Source organism: Prionailurus bengalensis, chromosome A3 (assembly GCF_016509475.1).
Source record: "Prionailurus bengalensis isolate Pbe53 chromosome A3, Fcat_Pben_1.1_paternal_pri, whole genome shotgun sequence".
NCBI classification, from domain to species: domain Eukaryota; kingdom Metazoa; phylum Chordata; class Mammalia; order Carnivora; family Felidae; genus Prionailurus; species Prionailurus bengalensis.
Window position 1 is genome coordinate 120,664,901 of NC_057354.1, and position 23,234 is coordinate 120,688,134.

General features: G+C 49.0%; 1 protein-coding gene across 1 annotated transcript; it reads left to right on the forward strand.

Annotated features, from left to right (window-relative positions):
- Positions 1 to 18,256: 18,256 nt before the first annotated feature.
- Positions 18,257 to 21,360, forward strand: POMC (proopiomelanocortin). Its single transcript, XM_043553340.1, has 2 exons — positions 18,257 to 18,377; positions 20,433 to 21,360. The coding sequence occupies exons 1-2, from the start codon at positions 18,257 to 18,259 to the stop codon at positions 21,173 to 21,175; spliced, it is 864 nt and encodes a 287-aa protein (XP_043409275.1). The 3' UTR covers positions 21,176 to 21,360.
- The last annotated feature ends 1,874 nt before the right edge of the window (positions 21,361 to 23,234 follow it).

The window sequence follows — 23,234 nt, forward strand, 5'->3', positions numbered from 1 at the left end:
TCCGCTCAAAAGGCAACAATTGTTTCCTCTCAATGACTGTCTCCGGCCAGCCGGCCGGTGTTCTCAAGGCCAGGCCACCAGCAGCCCTGGGGACCAGAGCACCGCAGACAGCCTGTGCTGCTCGGGTGGCTGGGTGTGTGGGCAACGCTGCCCTGCTCCGTCGGGGCTGCTAAAGAACCCAGAGACCCTTTAAGGGTAAACACGGCCACCAGTCCCTTCTCTTTCCAATTGGGGTATAATTTACCTACCAAGACTTGTACACGCGGTGAGTATACCTTTTGCTCGCTTCTGACGAGCACAGACACGTGTGTAACCCACAGCCCGTTAGGACTTAGAACATTTTCCTGACTCCAGAAAGTTCCCTCGAGTGTCTTCCTGGCCAGCCCTCCTCGCCATCGCCAGGGTCAATACTCATGGGACCTCTGTCACCCTAGATGAATTTTGCCTGTTGGAGAACTTGATACAAACAGAATCATACATCACAAATGCTTCCAACTTCTTTCACCCAGTGTAATGTTTCTGAGATTCATCCATGTCGTTGTATCAGTGGTTTGTTCTTTTTTCAAGTGGTATTTTCTTCTAGGAATACACCATAATTTTTTATAAATTTTCTTCCAAAATGATGCCCTCTCCACTTTTTGTTGTTTCATCTTTTTCTTTCTTTCTTTCTTTCTTTCTTTCTTTCTTTCTTTCTTTCTTTCTTTCTCTTTCTGTTTAATGTTCATTTATTTATTTTGAGAGACAAAGAGAGTGTGTGCACCCGAGTTGGGGAGAGGCAGAGAGAGAAGAGAGAGAATCCGAAGCAGGTTCTATGTTGTCAGCGCAGAGCCCGATCCCGGACTCGGTCTCATGAACTCTGTGATCATGACTTCAGCTGAAATCAGGAGTCAGATGCCTAACTGACTGAGCCATCCAGGCACCCCACATGTATGTTCCTTTAAAATTTTTTTTTAACGTTTATTTATTTATTTATTTTTAATTTTTTTTTTCAACGTTTATTTATTTTTGGGACAGAGAGAGACAGAGCATGAACGGGGGAGGGGCAGAGAGAGAGGGAGACACAGAATCGGAAACAGGCTCCAGGCTCTGAGCCATCAGCCCAGGGCCTGACGCGGGGCTCGAACTCACGGACCTCGAGATCGTGACCTGAGCTGAAGTCGGACGCTTAACCGACTGAGCCACCCAGGCGCCCCATGTATGTTCCTTTATATAGCAATCAACTGGATTTTTTAAACCTATCTAAAAATATTTTTTCCTTATAGATGATTCAAGTCCATTTACATATATAAATATGCTTTATTGGGTCCCAGTTTGTCATATTGCTTTTTTAAAAAAATTTTTTTAAATGTTTATTTATTTTTGACAGAGAGAGAGAGACAGAGCATGAGCGGGGGAGGGGCAGAGAGAGACACACACACACACACACACACACACACACACAGAATCGGAAGCAGGCTCCAGGCTCTGAGCTGTCAGCACAGAGCCCGACGCCGGGCTTGAACTCACAGACCGCGAGATCATGACCTGATCCCAAGTTGGACACTCAACTGACTGAGCCACCCAGGCGCCCCTGTCATATTGCTTTATATTTCACACGATACCTCAATTCACACGGTATGTTATACTTACCAAATAGAGTTTTCCACTAGATGGACCATGTTTTCTTTCTCATTCTGCGGTGTTGAACAAGGTGTATATTATTGTTCAGTGATTAGCACTGATGAATACTCTTATTATGTAAAACCTTTCATTACTTCTTTATTTAGAGATTCAGATATTGTCTCTTGGTTTCCCAATAGGAGTCATATTGGCATTAACCGTGAACTACTTCTCTCCCTCTCTTGCCCACTAATTTGCTGCTTAGGATTTTATTTCTGTAAACGGAAATAAACATCCATTACTTGATTTTTCAGTTTCGAGTGGTATTGTGTTCTTTTTCCCTAACACCCAGAGGCAGTCAGAGACCTTATTCTATTTTATACTTATTGCCCTCTGTTCAGCTGTATCCTCCGTCATATCCTCGAAAAAACCATATGCGTGTTCCCCTGAGTTCTGTGAGCTGCACTAGCAAATTAATCCAACCTGAGCAAAGGGTCATGAGAACCTCCGACTTGTAGCCAAATCAGACAGAAGTCGTGGGTAACCAGGGTATCTGCAATGTGCGATTGGCATCTGGAGTGGGGTGGGGGGAAGGCTTCTGGGAAGGACCCTTAGCCTGTGGGATCTGACCAGGTAGATAGTGTTAGAATTGAGTGAAATTATAGGACACCCGCTTGGTGTTATGGAAAATTCCTTGACGTGGGGAAAAAAAAGTGATCAGAAATGTCAGAAGTGAAGTGTTCTGAGTGAGGAGATACACAGCAAAGACACAGGAGGAAAGACTGGGTGTTTCTTCTTATACAAAGGGATAGTAGGTCAGGGTGGCTTACACAGCCTAACACCCGCAGCATACCCTCCTCTTTTGTTACATTGAAAGATTTGATACATGGGGCGCCTGGGTGGCTTGGTCGGTTAAGCGTCCGACTTCGGCTCAGGTCATGATCTCACGGTCCATGGGTTCAAGCCCCGCGTCGGGCTCTGTGCTGACAGCTCGGAGCCTGGAGCCTGTTTCAGATTCTGTGTCTCCCTCTTTCTGTGACCCTCCCCCATTCATGCTCTGTCTCTCTCTGTCTCAAAAATAAATAAACGTTAAAAAAATTAAAAAAAAAAAGAAAGATTTGATACATGCCTTTCTCTCTCTTTGTCTCTCAAAAGACTACCCCCTTTTAAATAACAGTATTATTGAGATATAATTCATAATTTATTCGTTTAAAGTGTACAATAAAATGGCTTTTATTATATTCACGGAGCTGTGCAATCATCACCACAATTTTAGAAGATTTTCGTCACTCCAAAAAGAACTCCCATATCCACAAGCAGTCACTCCCCATTTTCCCCAACACCTTCGAGGCAACCACTAGTCTACTTTCTGTCTAAATGCATTCGCCTGTTCTTTTTTTTTTTTAATGTTTATTTCATTTTTGAGAGAGAGACACAGAGCATGAGCAGGGGAGGGGCAGAGAGAGAGAGACGGAGACACAGAATCTGAAACAGGCTCCAGGCTCTGAGCTGTCATCACAGAGCCCGATGCGGGGCTCGAACTCACGAACTGCGAGATCATGACCTGAGCTGAAGTCGGATGCTTCACTGACTGAGCCACCCAGGCGCCGCCCCCTAGCAAAACATTTTTTTTTTAATTTTTTTTTTCAATGTTTATTTATTTTTGGGACAAAGACAGAGCATGAACGGGGGAGGGGCAGAGAGAGAGGGAGACACAGAATCGGAAACAGGCTCCAGGCTCCGAGCCATCAGCCCAGAGCCTGACGCGGGGCTCGAACTCACGGACCGTGAGATCCTGACCTAGCTGAAGTCGGACGACTTCACCACCCAGGCGCCCCTAGCAAAACGTTTTAAATATCCCTCCGTGTTGTAGCATCTGTCAGTACTTTATTTCTTTTGATTGCCAAATAATATTCCACAGTATAGGATACACCACATTTTGTTTATCCATTTTTCAGTTGATGGACATTTGGGCTGTTTCTGCTTTTTAGCTATCATGGATAATGCTGCTACGGACATTCGTGTCTAAGTTTTGGGATATAGACCTGGGAGTAGAATTGCTGAGTCATATGGTAACTCTATGTTTAACTTTTTGAGGCACCTCAAACTATTTTCCATTATTTTACATTCCCACCGGCAGCAAAACTCCCTTCTAAAAGGAAATATTCTGTAAGATCTTATTTACTACCTTGAAACTCACAGATAATATAACCTTCCCACATCTACCACAAATAGAAAAAAATTCAGTATACAGACCTAACTATAATATAAAGGAGAAATAAGAGGAATATAATGGATGCATTTTTAAAAATCTGACTTTAGGGGAGCCTGGGTGGCTCAGTCGGCGAAGCGTCTGACTTCAGCTCAGGTCATGAACACGGTTTGGGAGTTCGAGCCCCGCGTCAGGCTCTGAGCTGACAGTTCGGAGCCTGGAGCCTGCTTGGGATTCTGTGTCTCCCTCTCTCTCTGGCCCTTCCCATCTTGAGCTCTGTCTCTCTCTGTCTCTCTGTCTCTCTCTCTCAAAATAAATAAACATTTTTTTAAAATGTGACTTTGGAGTCAGAAGACTGGCCTTCTTAGGTGACTTAGAAACTAGTGTTGGGGGGCAGTTCTTCCAGAGGGGTCTGCAGGAAGTCCCAGCCCCAGCCCCACCACAGGTATCAAGAACGAGAGGGGGAATGCTTTGAAGAGCATCACTTTCTTTTCTTTCTTTCTTCCTTCCTTTCTTTTAAATATTTTTAATGTTTATTTTTGACAGAGAGAGAGACAGAGTGTGAGCAGGGGAAGGGCAGAGAGAGAGGGAGACACAGAATCCGAAGCAGGCCCCAGGCTCTGAGCTGTCAGCACAGAGCCGGTCGCGGGGCTCGAATTCGCAAACCCCGAGATCATGACCTGAGCCGAAGCCAGATGCTTAACCAACTGAGCCACTCAGGTGCCCCAAGGGCATCACTTTCATCTGGACAGAAAGATTTAGGCGGTTTCTTAAAAACCAGATCAAACGACCCTCCTAATGTCCTTGCACTGCTCACGTCCCCCCCCCCCCCCCCCCACGTGCACACCCAGGTTCAGGCGCATGTGCGGAATAGCGGTCTCTTGGCGCTGTGGCAGATCAGGTCATGGTGCACCGGCACTGCCCAAGCCTGGCGTCACTCTCCCAGGGCAACGGGACTTGAGGGCAGGGCGTGGGCTCTCTGGACCGCCATTCCTTTGAGCAGGGCCTGAAATGGAAGCGGAGCACCAGCGGGTGGGGCTCAGAGATAGGGGCTGAGCTGAGTGCCTGTAGAAAGGCCACTTCAAGCCCCTCCACAGAAGCCATTGTTGGATCTGGAGGAGGAGGACAATTCCGGGCTTCTGAATGCCTCTCTTGTGATGCGCTAATGGATGTGCATTATCAGCGTCCTTCCTGGCCACCGAGTCACTTTACTGACTTCAACTCCTGGTTAGAGAACTCCGCATTCTTCTGGAAAAGCAGCTGTCCAACAAAGGCATTTCCCTACAAAACGACCATTCTGACCATCACTGCATCAGAATGGTGGCTCTTGGCACCTGGGCTCTGTCTGGAACTGGTGGCTGCAGGGGGACATCACGTAGGAGAGCTTGGTGTCCCCTTAATGTCGGTGACATCTTCACTGAGACCCCCACCTCCAGGAAGTCCACTTTTTTTTTTAATGTTCATTCATTTTTGAGAGAGAGAGAGAATGCGCGCGCACGTGCAAGCGTGTGCGTGCACGTGCGTGCGGGGGAGGGGCAGAGAGAGGGGGAGACAGAGGATCCAAAGCCGGCTCTGTGCTGACAGCAGAGAGCCTGATGTGGGGCTCAAATCCACCAACCGGGAGACCATGACCTGAGTCTAAGCCAGACGCTTGACCGACTGAGCCACCCAGGCGCCCCCCGGGAAGTCCACTTTGACTGCAAAGGAACAAGCCCTCAGTTTGAAGAAAGGGATTAGGATAAGGGAGTGGTTCTGAAAGAACATGCCCATGGTTCCATGTGGCCACATCCCCACGTACAGAGTGGGTGACATTTCTAACGTGGGACCGTAAATATGAATTCACAGGCGTCTGTCCTACCCGGTGGCACTGACATTGGCCCTGTGTAGAGAAGCAATTTCAGGGGGCTCTCTGCTCTGGGGCTGGCTTTCTGTAGGCCACCTGGACCCCCCCAGGAAGCTGCCTGCAGGGCTCTGCCCAGTAGAGGAGAAGGGAATTCATCAAGCCACCCCCTTGGCTTCCTTTGGAATTGGGGGCGAAGAGAACAGAGATCTGACTGGCCCATAGAGGGGACTAGAGCAGAAAATGTCAAGAAAACCGGGAAGAACATGACAGCGACCTATGAGGAGGAAGGACAGAGCTTTGCTCCTTAGCCCAGCAGGCTCTGCTGTCCCCATTCGAGGCCACATTCTATAAAACCAATTACTTTTACCCCAGAGTTTGCAGATATGCGCTTACAACCACAGAACATCGGGCCTGGCCGGGACTGAGGGTCCATTCACTCCACAAGTCCCCTCCCTGCCACTGTTCAGAGACCAACCCGGAGGTGCCGGCCCAGGTCTCGAGGCGCCCCAGCAGCAGACCTGGGGCTGGAACCTTCCACTGCCTCTTCCTCCACTTGTGATTCTGCCTTGGACCCTGAGGGGCCTGCGAACCGGTCCCTGGGAGGGGCGGGGACGCTGGCTCCTGGGCCCTCTCTGGCCTTTTCCCCCTCTGCCAGCCCCGCATCCAGACGAGGCCCAGGCTGCTGCGCTAATGCACGCATTAGTGGATAAAAGCAGTCTCAAGGGTCTCTTCAGGAGGCCCCTTTGGCTGTAATAAAGCAAATTAAAACCCCACTCAAAGGTCAATTGAAATCGCTTTCATTCCAATTCTCTGCACAAATTGATTCCTCTCTGCCCTTGGGGTCAAACTGAAGGCCCGAGAAGTGGCCCAGCTGCAGTGCTGAATGGGCAGCTCCGTGAAAGGGGCTGGGGGCCGGGAAGTGTGGGTGGCAGGGGATAGAGGGGGGCAGGGGGACACTCCCCACTCCCTGGGCCAGGGGGCACCAGGGACTTTCCCCTCTGCTCTGCTCCAGGTTTCAGGGCCCCTTTGTGGAGGCTAGCTCTTTGCCCCCTCCACCCCCATCAGGCTCCCCTTGGAGAATCTGTAGTTAGCATTGCTCACACCTGCTCGGTGTGCAAGAACCCTCTTGAGCACTAGGAGATGGGGCTTTGAAAGTCCCCAGGGAAACTCGGAGGAGTAACTTGCCTGAGGCCGCAGAGCTCGGTTTCCTCCTTCAAACCTCCTCCACGCCCCCGGAGTCTTCCCCCACGTGTCTGAAGGCTCCCAGCTCCCACCGACTCACGACCAGAATCCGGAAACTTCTTTAAGCTCTTCCTTTGCTTCACTCCCACATCTCCAAGTCCTGTTGATTCTGACTCTAAACCGAAGCCGTTGGTTGTACGCCCTCTGCTTGGTTCTGTGGACAACAGCCGGGACCATGTCTTAGAGGAACTCGAGAGGGTCCAGTTCCTCCGTTGATCAACAGCCAGCACTGGTTTCCCTCTGTCCTTGGCATAAAATCTAAGTCATCATCTAAGTCAACATCACAGTCCTCAAGACCTGTGCCCTCACGTCCCTCCATTCCGAGGGTTGCCCTCCTCCCCTTCCTCCCTTTCCAGCAGCTCCTGGAAGTCTCTTATCTCCTCTGACCCTGGGTCTTGGCACCAGCCGTTGCTTCTGCTAAGGAGCTTTGCCCTCCCCTCTCCCACTCAGTTGCCTGCCTTGTGCTTATCACAACTTGTAATTGTTTATGGATGTGAAAATTAGTAATGGGAAACCTCACTGCAATGCAGTCGGCAGCTCTCATGCTCTCCCACCTGTGGTCAATTGGCGACAGGACAGGAAGAGATCGACTTGACCTTACCTAGACCTGACCTTGCACATGGATACTACTCTACTACTCCAGCTGGAGGAAGAGAAGGTTTTCTCATCACCCAGGACAACAGCTCTACCAGGGAAAAGTCATCCGTCAAAGTCCCAGTTTACTCCAGTGTCCTTTTAGTTTATAACAGCTTTCCCAACTCACCGGTTCTGTCCTTAAAAACCACGCCTCTCCTTTATTCCTCAGACTGGCCTGTGGTTTTGCTGCAGCTTGTGTGCCCTGGGTTGCCATCCTCCCCTGAATAAACCCATTTTTGCTGGCAAAATAACAGCCATTGCCTATCTTTTTTTTTTTTTTTTAGAGTTTATTTATTTTTGAGAGTGAGAGCATGAGCGAGTCGGGGAGGGGCAGAGAGAGACAGAGGGAGAAAGAGAGTCCCAAGAGGTTCCGCGCTGTCAGCCCGGAGCCCGACGTGGGGGCTCGAACCCACGAACCGTGAGATCATGACCTGAACTGAAGCCAGATGCTCAACCGACGGAGCCATCCAGGCGCCCTGGCAGTGTCTGTTTTTCAGGTTAATACTGACTACTTTATTTTCAGTTTCCCTAGAGCTGAATCCCCCACAGAAGCCGTCTGTCCAGGCACGTGTGAGGGTCGATAGCCATTTGTCGAGTGAATGAGTGATGGAAGCAGATCTGGGCATTCCGGGCCAGCACTTGCCCACCGCACCTGGTGACCTCCGAGGGAGCACTGCGTGGGCACCACGGGGGCCTGGGGGGCCTGGTTTGGGGCAGAGAGCAGACTGGACAGTAGCTGCTTCCGAGTCGGCATGTCTCAGCCTTTCCCCACCCCCAACCCCCACCCTTGCTAGTCCTCCCAGCCTGCCCGCCCCCAGCCCCACCCTAAATTCTGCCCGAATTCCCTCTCTGCAAACCCTGCATCCAGTCAGAGCCTAACTGTCCTAACCTAAGAGTCCAGGACAGACCCTGACTCTTCAGTGACCCTCCCAGCCTCTCCCCCTACTCCTTGCCCTCCCTTCCCTCCTCCGCTCCTGGGTGGGGGAGGGAAGCAGAATGCGCCCAAAGCGCCCCACCCTGGTCACCCCATCCACCTTGCTGTAACCTTCTCACAGACCCTCCTGTCTGCAGCACAGGGCCGGTCCACCGGGGGCCTGGCGGGGTCCTGCTCCCTGGCTCCCCCCCCGCCCCAAGAGGCTCCTCTTCTCCCAGGGAAATGTCCCCCATTGCCTGGCTCCAGTGCCTAGAGGCTGAGAGCAAGGCCACGCTCCTGTGTTGGGCTCCCAGCCACCCATCCTTGTTGCTGTCCTCCCAGCTCTTCCCTCGCCCCTGGAGGCCACCCCTGCACCTGTCTTTGTAACGCACTCACACCCCGGTGACACTGCTTTTTCAATTAAACCCTCAAAGGTGAAAAGCTGGGATGACGAGAGCAGTTCTGGCCCTGTGCCCACCGCCAGGTGTGGGTGCGTCATCTCAGCCCCAGGGTCGTCACACTCCACGTCTCCAAAGGAGCCCTCATCTACCCTGTCCAGAGACCCCCTGTATGCTCCTTCCTCCTTTCCCTTCTTTCTTGCCTTTTCCCCTCTCCCCCTCCCAGGCTGGGTCCTCCTGAGCCAGCGCTTCTATAATAATAAGGACAAGGGCTAGCGCTCCGAAGGGCTGGTCGGGCTCTGCTCTAAGACCTTCACGTGTGTTACCTTATTGCATCCACCTGACGACCTCATGGGTTCGCGCAACCATTTCCCTCTTTCACAGATGGGACAACTAAGCACAGAGAGGGTGGGAATTTGCCGCGAGTCACACAGTTCAGCAGTCGTTGAGGGGGGTTAGGATCAGGGAGTCTGGTGGTGGAGCTGTAAAGCCACGGCGTGGCCTTGTGCCAGCCACGCAGCCAGAACAACCTTAGATAGGGAAGAGTCCATGACTCCTTCCCCCACGTTGATGTACCTCTTTGTGCTTCATGCCCTCGCCTTTGTCTCATCTCCCCCCTCCCCGCTGCCACTCCTGGCTGCACTGGTCTCCAGGCCCTGGAGCAGAGCACTGGACTTCTCTGATCATCCCTTACCGTCTCCGGGCTCCCTCCCCTCTGATTATCCTCACTGCCATAGACATTTGGTCCAAGTGTTCTTCTGACTCAGTCCATAAATGGTCCTCACTTCCTCCCCTCCTGCTTCTGTTTCCAGTATTCTCTCTCTCCCTTTGCTACCTGCACCCAGAGTGCCAGGAACATAACCGGATTTCTCTTGCCTTAAGCCCTTTGCACATGCTGTTCCCTCTGTCTGGATTGCCTTTCCTTTCTTCGTCTTGGTGACCTACCGTATTAAGGCTCGGCCCGACTCAGCATTTGCTTCTCTGGGGAGCTCTTGCTGACCACCCCCACTGCCTCTACCCGGCAGAGCAAACCACCTCCAGGTGCGTGCTTGGGAGGCATGAGCCTTGTGTAAGTCCAGCCCCCGCAAAGCAGCCACGTGCAAGAGACCACGTGGCAAGGAGACACAGAGACAGAAAGGAGTGTCTGAGGAGCCCCACCTCGTCTTGCCCCCAGATGTTTGAGTCTTTCCAGCCCAGGAACCAGTCATGTGAAGGAGCGGCTTCAATAATTATAGACACCAGCCTTTAAGCTACCCAAGCTGATGCCAAGTGGGGCAGGGACATGCTGGCCCCTGATCATACTGCAGATTTCTGAGCAAAATGAGTGTTGTTTCAAATCACTAAGTTTTGAGAGTGGTTTGTAATTAGATAACCAGAATAACCACTACTGACACTTTGTATCTTTTTTAAAATTTTTGTTTAATGTTTATTTATTTTTGAGAGACAGAGAGAAACAGGGCACGAGCAGGGGAGGGGCAGAGAGAGGGAGACACAGAATCCGAAGCAGGCTCCGGGCTCTGAGCTGTCAGCACAGAGCCTGACGCGGGGGTCGAACTCACTGACCGAGAGATCATGACCTGAGCCGAAGTCAGTGCTTAACCGACAGAACCACCCAGATGCCCCAACACTTTGAAATCTTTTCATCTTTAGCTCAACTCCTATCTTTATCTCTATTTATATCCATATCTTACTATACTTTCTCCACTTAACAACACATAGTGGCCATTTTTTTTGTGTCTGGAAATAAATATCTACGTGGTTTTGAATAGCTTCAAAGTATTTCATTACATGGCTTTGCCATGATTTTTATAACTATATCCCATTATAGATGTTTATTTTATTTTATTGCTACTATAAACCATGTTGCATGAATAGTCTTGAACGGCATTTAGTGTAACTGTTAGGTAATTTCCTCAGGATAATTCCCAGGAAATACCGGGTTAAAAGCTAAAGGCTTTGGTTCAGAGAGAAGTCCACTCATCTTCCTATGGCTTATCCTACAAGGTCTACTTGTGTCTATACCTCCTTCTTCTCCTCCACCACTATTGTGGAAGAGGAAGACCCTCTACTGTTCCAAGGTCAGATTCTTCCTCTGGATCTCATCTTACTAATACTTGGATTTGTAGAAGGCTTGGATTATTTGGTTTCCCCCCTCGTGATCTCCCCCTCACCACTGGACTATTCCCATCAGCATGTAACCACGCTTCAGTACCTTTCTGCTCTCTTTATCCTTGATCCTATATTACCCTCTACCACTGCCCCATAGTCACCATTTGATTTTTAGAAAGTCGTTTTTATGCCAGGACTAAAGGGAGAAGAAGATAAATCCATGAAAATAATGGGACGATTTAAAAATCACACTTCTATCAGTAACTAATAAAGTAAGATGACAAATAATTAGAAACGATATGGAGGGGTGCCTGGCTGGCTCAGTCAGTAGAGCATTTGACTCTTGATCTTGGGGTAACGAGTTCAAGCCCCACGTTGGGTGTAGAGATTCCTTAAAATTAAAAAATAAAAAAGAAAGGATATAGAATATTTAAGCAACCATAAAATACATATTATTTTGAAGTGCATACAAAACATTAATAAAAATGGGATATGTCCATCTATTAAGCAGCTCTCCCCACCCCCCTAATTTCAAAGGACTGAAATAAAATAGAGCATGGTCTTTGACCACAGGGTAATTAGGCTAAACATTAGTTTCAGAACATAACTAGAAAATCCCCAATGTTTGGAGGTTAAGCAGAACACTTTTCAGTAACCCATAGGTTAATTCAGACATCTCAATGAAAATAAGATATTTTAAACTAAATGGCAATAGAAATACAACATAGCAAAACTTGTGAGATTAAACTAAAGCCATACTTTAAAACAAATTTATAGCATAAACATATATATCAAAAAGAATAAAGGTTGAATATCAACTATGTAAGTAAAAGCATTCATTTAATGTCCAACTCAAGAGGGTAAAAAGAACAACTAATTAGGAATTAGAAAGCAAAAAGTAGTAACAGTAGAAATTTCAGAAATAGATAAAAGTGTACATGCAATAGAGAAAATAAATGAAACTAAAATTGATTCTTTAAAAACACTAATAAATTGATAAACTCCTAAGAAACTAGTCAAGACAAAAAGAGAGATGCCATAAATTACCAACATTAGAGATAAAAGGGGACCATAATTAGAGAGTCCACAGATGCTGAGAAGATAATAAGAAGATATAAAAAACAAATTTAAGACAATAAATTAGAAAATTTAGATGAAATGGATACATTTCTAGAAGCATGCATCCTGCTAAAACTGACACAAGAAGAAATCGATTATATTCTAATAATATATTCAAGTTTTATTCAAGTGTTATTAATTAATATTAATATTAATTAATATTAATATTCAAGTGTTATTCAAGTAATTGAATCTGTAATTCAAAGTCATTCAACAAACAAACATGATATTACTGATGAGTTATCTCAACCATTTCGGGAAGAGATAAACACCATTGACTACTAATTGTACCAAACTATAAAAAAAGAGTGGCGGGTAGAGATTTCCAGGTTGTTTTATGAGGACAGCTTAAATTTGATACCAAAATCTGACAAGCATTCTGCAAGAAAGGAAAATTACGCGCCAAGCTCATAAGCAGGGATAAAACATCTTAAATAAAATATTAGCAAATTGAACCCAGTGCTGTATAAAGATAACACAGCATAATTAAATTAGGCTCAATCCAGGAGTAGATGGTTGGTGTAACACTAAAAATCAGCGATGTCATTCGCCACATTGTCACAATAAAGGGGGAGAATCACATTGTCACCTCAATCAAAGTGACCTGTTCTAGGCTTTCAAAGCGAAGCTAGTGCTAAAGAAACAGGTCAGTCCTTCCTGGTGGCATCTGCTTGAGTGGGAACAGCAACCGCCTACTTCAGGAGTGATCTGGTTTTCTTTCTAATTGGATCTGATCAGCAGCCTGCTTTGGGTCTTGATTCCAGCCAACTTTTGCCCCCCCCCCCCCGCCCCACCTTTGGATCCTGGTTCCCCAACCCGCCCAGCGATTCTTTATGCAATTCAGCGGTCTTTCAGTTCTGCTACAGGGAATTAAGAACTCAGCTAACAAAGGAGGACAGAAGCTGGGTCAGTCTGAACTTTTCTTGGTCTGGCTTTTCTGCTACCACCAGCTGCCTCTCATTGTATTATGAAATAATACAAAGAACAATAAGAGAAAATCACAATCTGATTTAGAGTACTCACGAGCCTGGTGGTAGCGGGACAGGAGTAGGTGGGAGGGGAGACGGAAGACAGCATGGAATTTGTTCTAGCAATAAAGGCCATGCGTACAGGTGGGGTGGGAATGGGAGTCTCTGGTGAGCAGAGAAAGCCGTGTTTCATGCCCCAGGAAGCACAATTAACCAAGTCAGGCTTCAGACAACAGGTGATAATTGACAAGGTAAATCTTAATGCAGGAGAGTCCAATTTTCCTGGGCGGGTGGAGACAGGAAGGAGGTCCCAGTTGTGGGAGCGGCGCGGACAGAGAGATGACGGCTTGAGAAAGTAGTGTTCATGAGAATGGGGACGTTGTGGATGATTGAGATGCCAGGAAGCAAGATGGACAGGTGGGAGATGACCCTGGAAAGAGGGCGAGACCAGCTGATAAAGTACAGTGTTTACTGTTTAGGAACTTAGATTTTTTTCCTGGGTCCCAAAAGGAAAGGTTTGTGGAATCATATAAAGCCAAGGTCACCAACCAGAATTTCTCAAGGGAGTCTTGGGAATCCGAAAGAACATCTGACCGGGAAGAAAGAAAGCTCCTGCGATTGGCAGGGTAAAGCAAGCTCCTTGAAAAATAAAAGAATTAAAAAAATAAAACAAGCGCCTTGACTGGAAGTTCTGTTTGGTTCCAACACTCCCTTCCACTCCCATGACTCCTCACAGTTTTTTCTGCTTCTTTACTCCAGGTTAAGGTAGAGGCCACAGGGAAAGTATTTCACCTGCTCTTCACAGAGCAACTCCTTCCCACTCCTCATTAATACTCAAAGGGAACAGCACCTTCCCCCCCCCCCCCCCCGGGGATTTGGGGCGCGGGAGGGAGCCTCCTCTGGACTGGGACCCAGGAGGGGCAGTGCAACTTGACTTTGCACCCCCAAGAAGGTGGCCTTCCCTGGGCCTCAGGTGAGTGACTTCTGACCTTCTCTGGACCCCCCCCCTTCCCCCTACCCCCCAAACTCCCAACCACACCCCTAACCTGGAACAGAGGGATTGTGATTCCCCATGACATCTTCACCGCAGTTTCCAAACGATGGGGAAATCTGAGGCATTACAGACGTAACTCCCCTTTGCGGTGATATTTACCTCCAAATGCGAAGGAGGCAGATGCCCGTCCAAGCACGCACACAAGTAACTTCACCCTCTCCTCAACGACCTCAGCAGGCGCCCTAGGCCTGCCCCACACCGGGGTGCTAAGCCGCTTGCTCGTCCTACCTGGAGACCCAACACCATCCTTAATTAAGTTCTTTCCTGATGGCTGCCAGGTGCGCCCTTCAGCGAAACAGTGTTAATTCCAGCCTCCGGAGGCAGAGATCCAGCCCCCTTTCCGGGCACATCTGCTCTCGCGCTAGCCCCTACCTGGAACTCCCCATAGCCCCCCCTTCTCATGGTCGCGGGAGTTGCTGGTTACGCTGCCGGGAAGTTCACGTCGGTTGCCCACCCGGGCGAGCCCCGCAGGTATATAAGGACCGAGGAGAGCGACCCGGACCAGGCGGCGGCGAACGGGGAGTAAGGAAGGAAGAAGAGTGACCTAGCGAGGCCGAAGAGCATCCCCGCCCGGCGCAGCGGGACTCGCCCAGAGCGCAGTCTCTCCACCACAGGTAAGCGCGCAGCGGCGCAGAACCTCGCTCTTACCCCGGAACGCCCGGCCCCGGGGCCTCGGGATGCTCTCGCCCGGTTCCGATCGCTGACTTGAGGAGCCTTAGGTTCGTGGCGGTCCCGAGTTTCTTGAAAACTTTGTTTCCTGAATGCGGCGTGGGAAGCAGCCCAAAGCGGAGCAGAGAGGGCCAGGCTTCGGCTGCTGGGCTGCGACGCTGAAAGCAGTGAGTGCCTTCCAGGAGCCTGCTGCCTCGCCTTCTCCGGAGAGTTGGGCTGCTAGGACCGCTGAGTCTCCAACAAACTTCTGGGGAGATCTAGGGAAAGCCCGGTCTTTTGGCTCCTCTTCCTCCCGATTTTCTTGGGTACATGTCACTTCTTAAAAGATACCATATACTCTAGCGCAGATGAACGTTGGGTATGGTAGCAGGAGAATAAAGGCTAAAAGTTACAATAAACTCCCTGCATTCAGGTCTTTGGATTCAGAGCCCTGAGTCTCCGTTTCCCTGCCCACCTTAGCGCACCCGATGTGGCTAAGCTCCCATCAAGACACGGGTCTCTTCTACCCAGCTGGGGTTAAAAAGAGGTGGCCTGTGTGGGAACTGTCCAAGGTTCTGAACCACCTCGTATGTGTCCTTCACGGGACCGCACAGTGGATCTTCCAGCCCCAAGACCCTAGATTGCAGGGCGGAAGCAGCCCTTTGAGCTGATGGAGTCTCAGGCAAAGGAGGTTTCCTGGGAAAGAGGGAGAGTCTGCAAGGCATTTGGATCCCCCAAATTCTTCGTGTATAAATGGGGAGGTGGTGGTTCTCACAGAATTGCTGGAAGAAGCCAAGGAAAGTACAAGTGTGCACTTATTTTGTCCATTGTGAAGATATGTCCAGATTACACCTTATTTGATGGTTTAATATGCCATTGGCACTTTGTTTTAGGACTGGATGCCTGTGTATCATGGTGAAAGGAGAAAACTCTGCATCTCTGCTTCTCTGATCTTTACAGAAGGGCATGGCCAGTGTACAGCTTTAGACTGACAAACACAATGCTTTGTTTAGCTCAAAGAGCGTTCATCTACGCATATGAAATTCTAATAAGTATAGTTCTGTTATAAAGTTAATATCAAGATTAGTAAATTACAAATTTCTATTTATTTTTCCAAGGTTTTCAATTATTGTATTACATATAACACTCTCCCTACCTACAAAAAGCACAATATTCGACATCTCCCCATTGCTTTATTGTTTGTAAAAAAGAAATAACACAAGGTAATATTTGCTCATTGTAGAAAATGGAAAATACACATAAGTAAAAAAGAAAACAAATTGCTTTCAGAAAACTAACTTTTTAGCAATAGAATGGAACTCTGACAGGGTGGGCAGTGAGAATGTTACCATGTTGTACAACACAGACAGTCAGTGGGGTAGAGAGAGAGGAAATGCTCTCTGGGGGCTTTTCAGGTAGGCCTGAAATCATGAGGTGTGTTTTTAGAAAATGGAAATCATCATCCCAGAATGACCAACCTTGAGAACTGAAGTATAGTTGAGGGGACTGCCAGATCTGTATGATTTTACTTCTTTCTTTATGAATATGTTATTTTACACTTGCCCATAGTGATATGTAATTATGATTTTTCTTTAAAATTTTTTTAATGTTTATTTATTTTTGACAGAGAGAGAGAGAGAGAGAGCGCGCGCAAGCAGGGGGAGGGACAGAGACAGAGGGAGACAGAATCTGAAGCAGGATCCAGGCTCGGAGCTGTCAGCACAGAGCCCAACGTGGGGCTTGAACCCACGAACTGTGAGATCGTAACCTGAGTTGAAGTCAGATGCTCAACTGACTGAGCCACCCAGGTGCCCCTGTAGTTACCATTTTTCTGCTTCTCTTGTAAATCTTGGCATCGTTATGGCCCAAATGTGTTGTGTGGTCTCAGAGCTTTAATCTAAATTGCTTTGCCCACCAACTTAGGGCTCCATTCTCGAACTAGAGCATCAAAATTCTACAACAGGAGCAGCCTGCCCCTGGTCAAGACTGGACACCAAGGTGGATCGATGCTCTCCCAGTTGCCCCTTCAGCCTGAGGTGCTGATGGGCCAGCTCACTGGCTGCCAGCGCCATCTAATGGCTGCTCTGAAAACACTCCGATTGTGCCTGGCAATCATTCAAGAAGGGAGCCATGAGCTAGCTCAGCTTTGGGGGTGGGGGGAGGGGGAGTGGGGCTGGGGCAAAGAAAAGGAAATGGTTTTCTAAAGTAGACAACAAGAGCCAGAGAGAACTTTCATTTCCAAAGCCTTTTCTATAAAAAAGCCTTGGCCACCCTTCCACAAATGAGAGGTTTCTTTTAGGCAAACATTTTAAAATGCAAATGTCCATTAAGAGAGATAAGAAAATTAGTCATCCACCCCTTAATGTGAATTGCTTTTCTCATTTCATGAGGTTTCTTTCTACAGCTGGTTGAAGAGATCTTCTGAAATCCAAAATGATTGCGGGTTGGTGGTGAGCTAATGAATAAACTTGGGGTCAACTCTGGAAGCTGACTTGGGTGAGGGGGGACAATGCAGTGGGAGAGCTAGAGGAAAGTGTTGGGCACAGGGGGCAAAAGGCAGCATCACTGCTCTCCTCTTTACTGGATCCTGACCTCTTGACTTCAGCATCTGCCCAGGTACTTTCTGGCTTCTCGGAAAGTGTCTTTGGTGGGTGCTCACAATGGGGGGTGGGTAGTGCCCTTCTGCTTCTACATTTATAGTGTCTTCAAGTCCAGCTATTTCAGACTGCATCTGAGAGGCTCTGAGAACAAGAGGAGGTCTGGTATATGTTCAAGAAGATGGGCCAGTTTTAAAACAATGGGGTTCTGCTTTAAAAATAAATCTCAAAGCTGCAGGAATCTGAGAAATAGTGATCATCTGAGTGATTTGTGCACAAGACATCAAATTAGGTTAGCTTAGGTTTTGGCCACACTGACCAGGGGTTTTATTTGCCTTTATACAAACCTACTATTTGTAGGAAACAATTTCTGAAGAATGATAGGATCCTGGTGGAGCAGGAGGGAAATAGACCATCTTGAGCAGGAATTTCAGAATCCTTTGTCTTTCCCAAGTTATTCCTTGAATCTGGCATGTTAGGACTGGAGCTTCATGAAAATGGTGAAATAGGAAAGTTCAGGGAAACAGGACAATTAGCCTTGCCTTGTCATGAACACCCAAATTATTATCTCTCTCTGGGAGGAGATAATAATTTCCTCATCTCTCAAATAAGGGGCTGGACCAAATGATCTCTAAAATAGCTTCCAGCCCTAACCTCCTTTGGGATCTGATTTTAATAGGAGACAAAGGGGAAACTGCACATAGATTTCCCAGGTCCCGCTCCCCTCCTCTCCACCACAACTCACACCAAACTTCTCCTTGAACTGCTCCTGTCCTCAAAAAGCCTTGAGCTCCACAAGTGAATGTGTTGTTAATATTGGCTCACAGTCCTTCCTGGTCAGTGGCCAACATTGTTCTGCTCCTTGTAGGGGTCCCACCAATCTTATTTGCCTCTGCAGAGCCTCAGCCTGCCTGGAAGATGACGAGATCGTGCTGCAGCCGCCCAGGGGCCCTGCTGCTGGCCTTGCTGCTTCAGGCCTCCATGGAAGTGAGTGGCTGGTGCCTGGAGAGCAGCCAGTGTCAGGACCTCACCACGGAAAGTAACCTGCTGGTATGTGGGCTATGGCCGCCATCTTGGTTGGGCATCAGATGGGACTGGGGCTGGAACTGGGAAGGCACAAAAGAAAGGGGAGTGGGGAAGGGAAAATTCATTCCCAGAGATATGGGTAACTCAGCTCAGGGCAGAAACAGATCTCTAGGGTGAAGCCAGAATTGAGCCAAGGAGGGGAGGAAGCAGCTCTAGGGAGATGGGTCTGGCCCACAATTTCCACTTGATTATCTTCCTGCCCTGTCTTCTTGTATGAAGACCCCACTCCGTTTAAGCTATTTCGAGATATCACCATTAAAATAATAAGAGTGATAGTAACAGTAATAATAATTATCGCTCTATTGATTCTGTATTTTCAACCTTTCAGCCTTTTTATTCCTGTTTAAATAACCTCGTGTCCCTTGCCATTTTCATTCCATTTTTACTCCCTTTCTATCTACTATCAATTACAAAGGCAGCTAGGTAGTACTACAAATCATCTCTAGAGGGAGAAGGAAGAACCCGGGTGCCATTTTCCTCTAACTGGTGCCAAATGTCTCATGATTCTTCTGGAGGACTGACCTTCCACGGCCTTTCCAGAAGCATGTAAAGGCCCTTTGTGCCAGGCTGGAATTGTGTGTGTGTGTGTGTGTGTGTGTGTGTACTGGGAGGCACAAATGAGAAGCTATACCAAGTCAAGGGCTAAACGACACACTGCCAGTGTCAGTGACTGAGCTCCATCCTGCTGCCAGCACCCGCCTGGTGAGGGTGGACTGTACGTCACTACATTCAGTGTGTTTTGTCAGTGGAGAAGCTAGTTAAGGTGGAGAGAGAGAGAACTAAAAAACACAGGGCAATCTGCATGTGTTTCATGCAAAATAGAAAGATAATAGAAAGTAAAAATTAAAATAGAAAAATAGTAAACAATAAAATAGAAAGAATGGGCCCAGGGAATTCTGTGAGTTCTGGTTCAGGGAGAGACCCAAGAGACTCTCGGTGGGAGATACCCACCGCACAGCCTCTCCTGCTGAGAACCCACCAGGGAAGGAGCTCCGAGCATGGTCAGAACCCATGGGTTCTAAGCTCTGCCACCGAAGAGTCGTGGGAACTGGCCAAGCTCCTTTCATGTCCCTGAGCCTCCTGCTTTGTTATGTGTCCAGGGGGGAGGAGCATGAGATAGTTTTTACTTTCCACTGTTAATATTCTGCAGTTTCATAATTCTAAATCTCTGGAGTATGAAATTCCCAACTCAACAGAAGGGGTGGGGATCATTCTGTTTCCTCCTTTGCAGTCCCACATAACTGAGAACTCCAGGCTGCAGCCTATAGGTCATTTTCCCAAGCAAATGTACACTGTACTCTAGTTGTCTGCTTACAGAGAGCAGAGACATAGGCTCCATGACCCAAGCAATGGAAACAATCCTGGCTGTTTACCCCTCCCTCCAGTCAGAATGTGGTGACAGGGAAGTGAACCACTCCCTCCGAAAGCTCACTGATTGGGGAAAGTGCAGGATCAGCTCAAAAGACTTGGGAAAAAAAAAAAAAAACCACGCAAAAAAGTGCAAGATAGCATGGGAAAACATTTGACGCATGCACAGGGAGATGGCTGGGGTAGGGCATGAGTTAGGTTTGCAGATCACTGGGGTCAGGTTGAGGCATAACTGAAAATATAGGCTCTGGAGGCCAGATTCCTCCCACCTGAATAGATTCTGCCCCCAATTTCAGCCCAATGCCCTTCCCAGACGTGAACTGAACCATATTTATTTATTCAATATCCATTAAATGCCAACAACTATCTCCGATTTACCATTTATTGATCAATTCCTATATATCACGCATATAACGGTAAGGAACTGACCCTATTCACAAAAGCCCTGGGATAAGTAAACCACCGAATGGGATGGGGTATCTCTAGTGGCTGCGAGGCAGAAGAACCAAGGGGCCCAGGGGACAAAAGCGGCGATTGCCGCAGCCGAGTCGGACGTCCGCGGGCGCCATGAGGACAGGTCCTCGGCAAGGAGGCCACGGCCGCCAAAGCCCTAGCCTATTACCCGCCCACACGTGCCCAGGGTCTGGGGCGCGCAGGGGCGGAGCGCGCAGGCGCCGCGCGGGGGCGGGGCTGCAGGGCGGGACCGCCCTAACCTCGCGCTCGCCGCCCTCCCCGCAGGCGTGCATCCGGGCGTGCAAGCCGGACCTCTCGGCCGAGACGCCCGTGCTCCCCGGCAACGGCGACGAGCAGCCGCTGACCGAGAACCCCCGGAAGTACGTCATGGGCCACTTCCGCTGGGACCGGTTCGGCCGCCGGAATGGCAGCGCGGGCCAGAAGCGCGAGGAGGAAGAGGTCGCGGCGGGCGACGGCGGCCCCGGGCCCCGCGGCGATGGCGGGGAGCTGGGCCTGCGCGAGGGCAAGCGCTCCTACTCCATGGAGCACTTCCGCTGGGGCAAGCCCGTGGGCAAGAAGCGACGCCCCGTGAAGGTGTACCCCAACGGCGCCGAGGACGAGTCGGTCGAGACCTTCCCCCTCGAGTTCAAGAGGGAGCTGGCCGGGGAGCGGCCGGAGCCGGCGCTCGGCCCCGAGGGCCCGGCCGACGGCGCCGCGGCCCTGCCTGACCTGGAGTACGGCCTGGTGGCAGAGGCCGAGGTGGCCGAGAAGAAGGACGAAGGGCCCTATAAGATGGAGCATTTCCGCTGGGGCAGCCCGCCCAAGGACAAGCGCTACGGCGGCTTCATGACCTCGGAGAAGAGCCAGACGCCTCTGGTGACGCTGTTCAAAAACGCCATCATCAAGAACGCCCACAAGAAGGGCCAGTGACGTGCAGCGGGGCCAGAGGCTTCTCTTCCCAGGAAGTCGACCCTAAGGCCCCTTCTCCTCCCCTGCCCTCCTGCCGCCTCCCAGCCTGGGTGTGCTACTCGCTCAGGCCGGGTATAGCCCCAGATAGTCAGCCTCTTAAAGCTGCCTGTAGTTAGGAAATAAAACCTTTCAAGTTTCGCATCTGACTCCGACTTTGTCCGTTGGGTGAATGAAATAAAAATACATAATCCATATACCAAAAAAAAAAAAAAAAAGCAGCATATATTGGAGAGAGAGTGGTTGCCGTGTGGCCACGTGGTAGTACGTTTTATAGGTCATGGTGGGAATGAAAATGCCCATCCCTCCGTGGGTCTTAAAGGGAAGGGTGCAGGGTCTCCCCACCGCCCCTCTGTTAAAGAACAAAAACTCAACCGAGTAAATCTGAAGATCTAATTGGTCTTATTAAGTGACTTCATGAGTCCAGTAGCATCCCATCTAGTAAGTAGAGGGAGACTTAGGGGAGTTATGTAAGACGGAAGGTTTTTTAAATTTTTGGTTTTTTAGTTTTATTATTAATTTTGAGAGAGTGCGAGCCAAGGAAGGGCAGAGAGAGAGAGGGAGAGAGAGAATCCCAACCAGGTTCCCACTATCTGCACAGAGCCCGACTAGGCTCACAACAGGGAGATCTCACAAACAGGGAGATTATGATCTGAGCAGAAATCAAGAGTTGGACGCTTGACTGATTGAGCCACCCAAGTGCCCCAAGATGGAAGATTTTTATAGGAAGGAGGGTTGGGCAAGAAAGTTACCAGCAAAAGAGAAGAAAGGCTTGTTCCAGGCAAGGTCTTGCCCTTGGAAAAGCAGGCAGTCTTATGCTGATCACCTGACCTTTGGGGGTGGGAGGGTGTCCACACATGTGCCTGCACAGGCCTGCATTTGACCTGTGCGCAAATGGAAAGGGCCTGTGTGATAGATGACCTGATCGGTGCTTATCAGGAAATGCCTGATTAAGGAATTAGACTTACATTTCTTAGGGAGGTTGAAACTGCAGGTAGGTAAGGTATTAAGCCCTGGTGACATGGCCTAAGTGGTGCCATTTTGGGCCTGTGGTTTTCTTTTTAACACCTCGGAGAGCAAGCCCAACATTGGTTGAAGCTCGCTGCAACTGGGGGGGCCCCTGTGGGCTGTGGGTGGGAAGCTATGGTAACGCTTCCCTGGATCTAGCTATCTGTGTGACCTTAGGCGAGTCACTAAACTTCTCCCAAGATCTAGTTCTCTCATCCAGCCATCCCTCCCTTCCTAGTGTGGGGGCTATTGTAGGACTGAGAATATGGATGTGGTGTTTTTATCACCGAGAAGCTACGTGTGACAGCTGAGGGTTGGTAATTCAGATTTCACTGCACTTCCAGGCTACTCACAGATATTCTCAAACACTTGTTCTCACCTACATACACACACAGCCATAGAGACACGCCTGCAAAAATACAACACAATATACACAGATGCTTCTTTTGGTCCCTCAGGCTCAAGCCTTCATGTCTCTTTCCTTTTCCTCTAGCTACTCCCAAACTGCACCCCCCCCCCCATATTGCCTAGCTGCAGCCTTTCTCGTTATTCTCAGTGCTCAGCCTTGATCATCCAGCAGTTTCCTAACCAACTGGTGCCCTTGTCTTCAGTCCCTCTCCTCCCCAACCCATCACACACAAGTTCTTCATATTAATGTATATAAAATCTCGCTTTCCTCACATTCCCTGGTTCAAGAGTCAATTCCATCGATGTCCAATTCTGGGACATGGCATGCAGGACCCTTGTCCATTAGCTTCACTCTCCTTACCAAACCCCATTTGCCATGTTTCCACCTACTGATCTTCTCTTTTCCTTTCCTCCTTCACTCTTTGCCCGAACTCGCCACCTTCCCCCACCATTTTGAAACTCTTTGTACAACACGAGCCTGGACTTGAGTCCAATTCTGCTGGGAAAGTTGTGCTCTCTTCCAGCCGAGCCTCCTCATTCTCAGCACACGAGGGCACGCAGACCAGCTCGAGTGGCAAGTTTCTAGCTGCGCGTATGTCTTGTGTTC

What these genes read in the sequence shown, in the direction of transcription:
- POMC (XM_043553340.1), top strand. Translation starts at nt 18,257, where the DNA reads ATGACGAGATCGTGCTGCAGCCGCCCAGGGGCCCTGCTGCTGGCCTTG. An exon ending in TCAGGACCTCACCACGGAAA is followed by an intron (nt 18,378 to 20,432) that starts GTAACCTGCTGG and finishes ACACGTGCCCAG; the next exon opens with GGTCTGGGGCGCGCAGGGGC.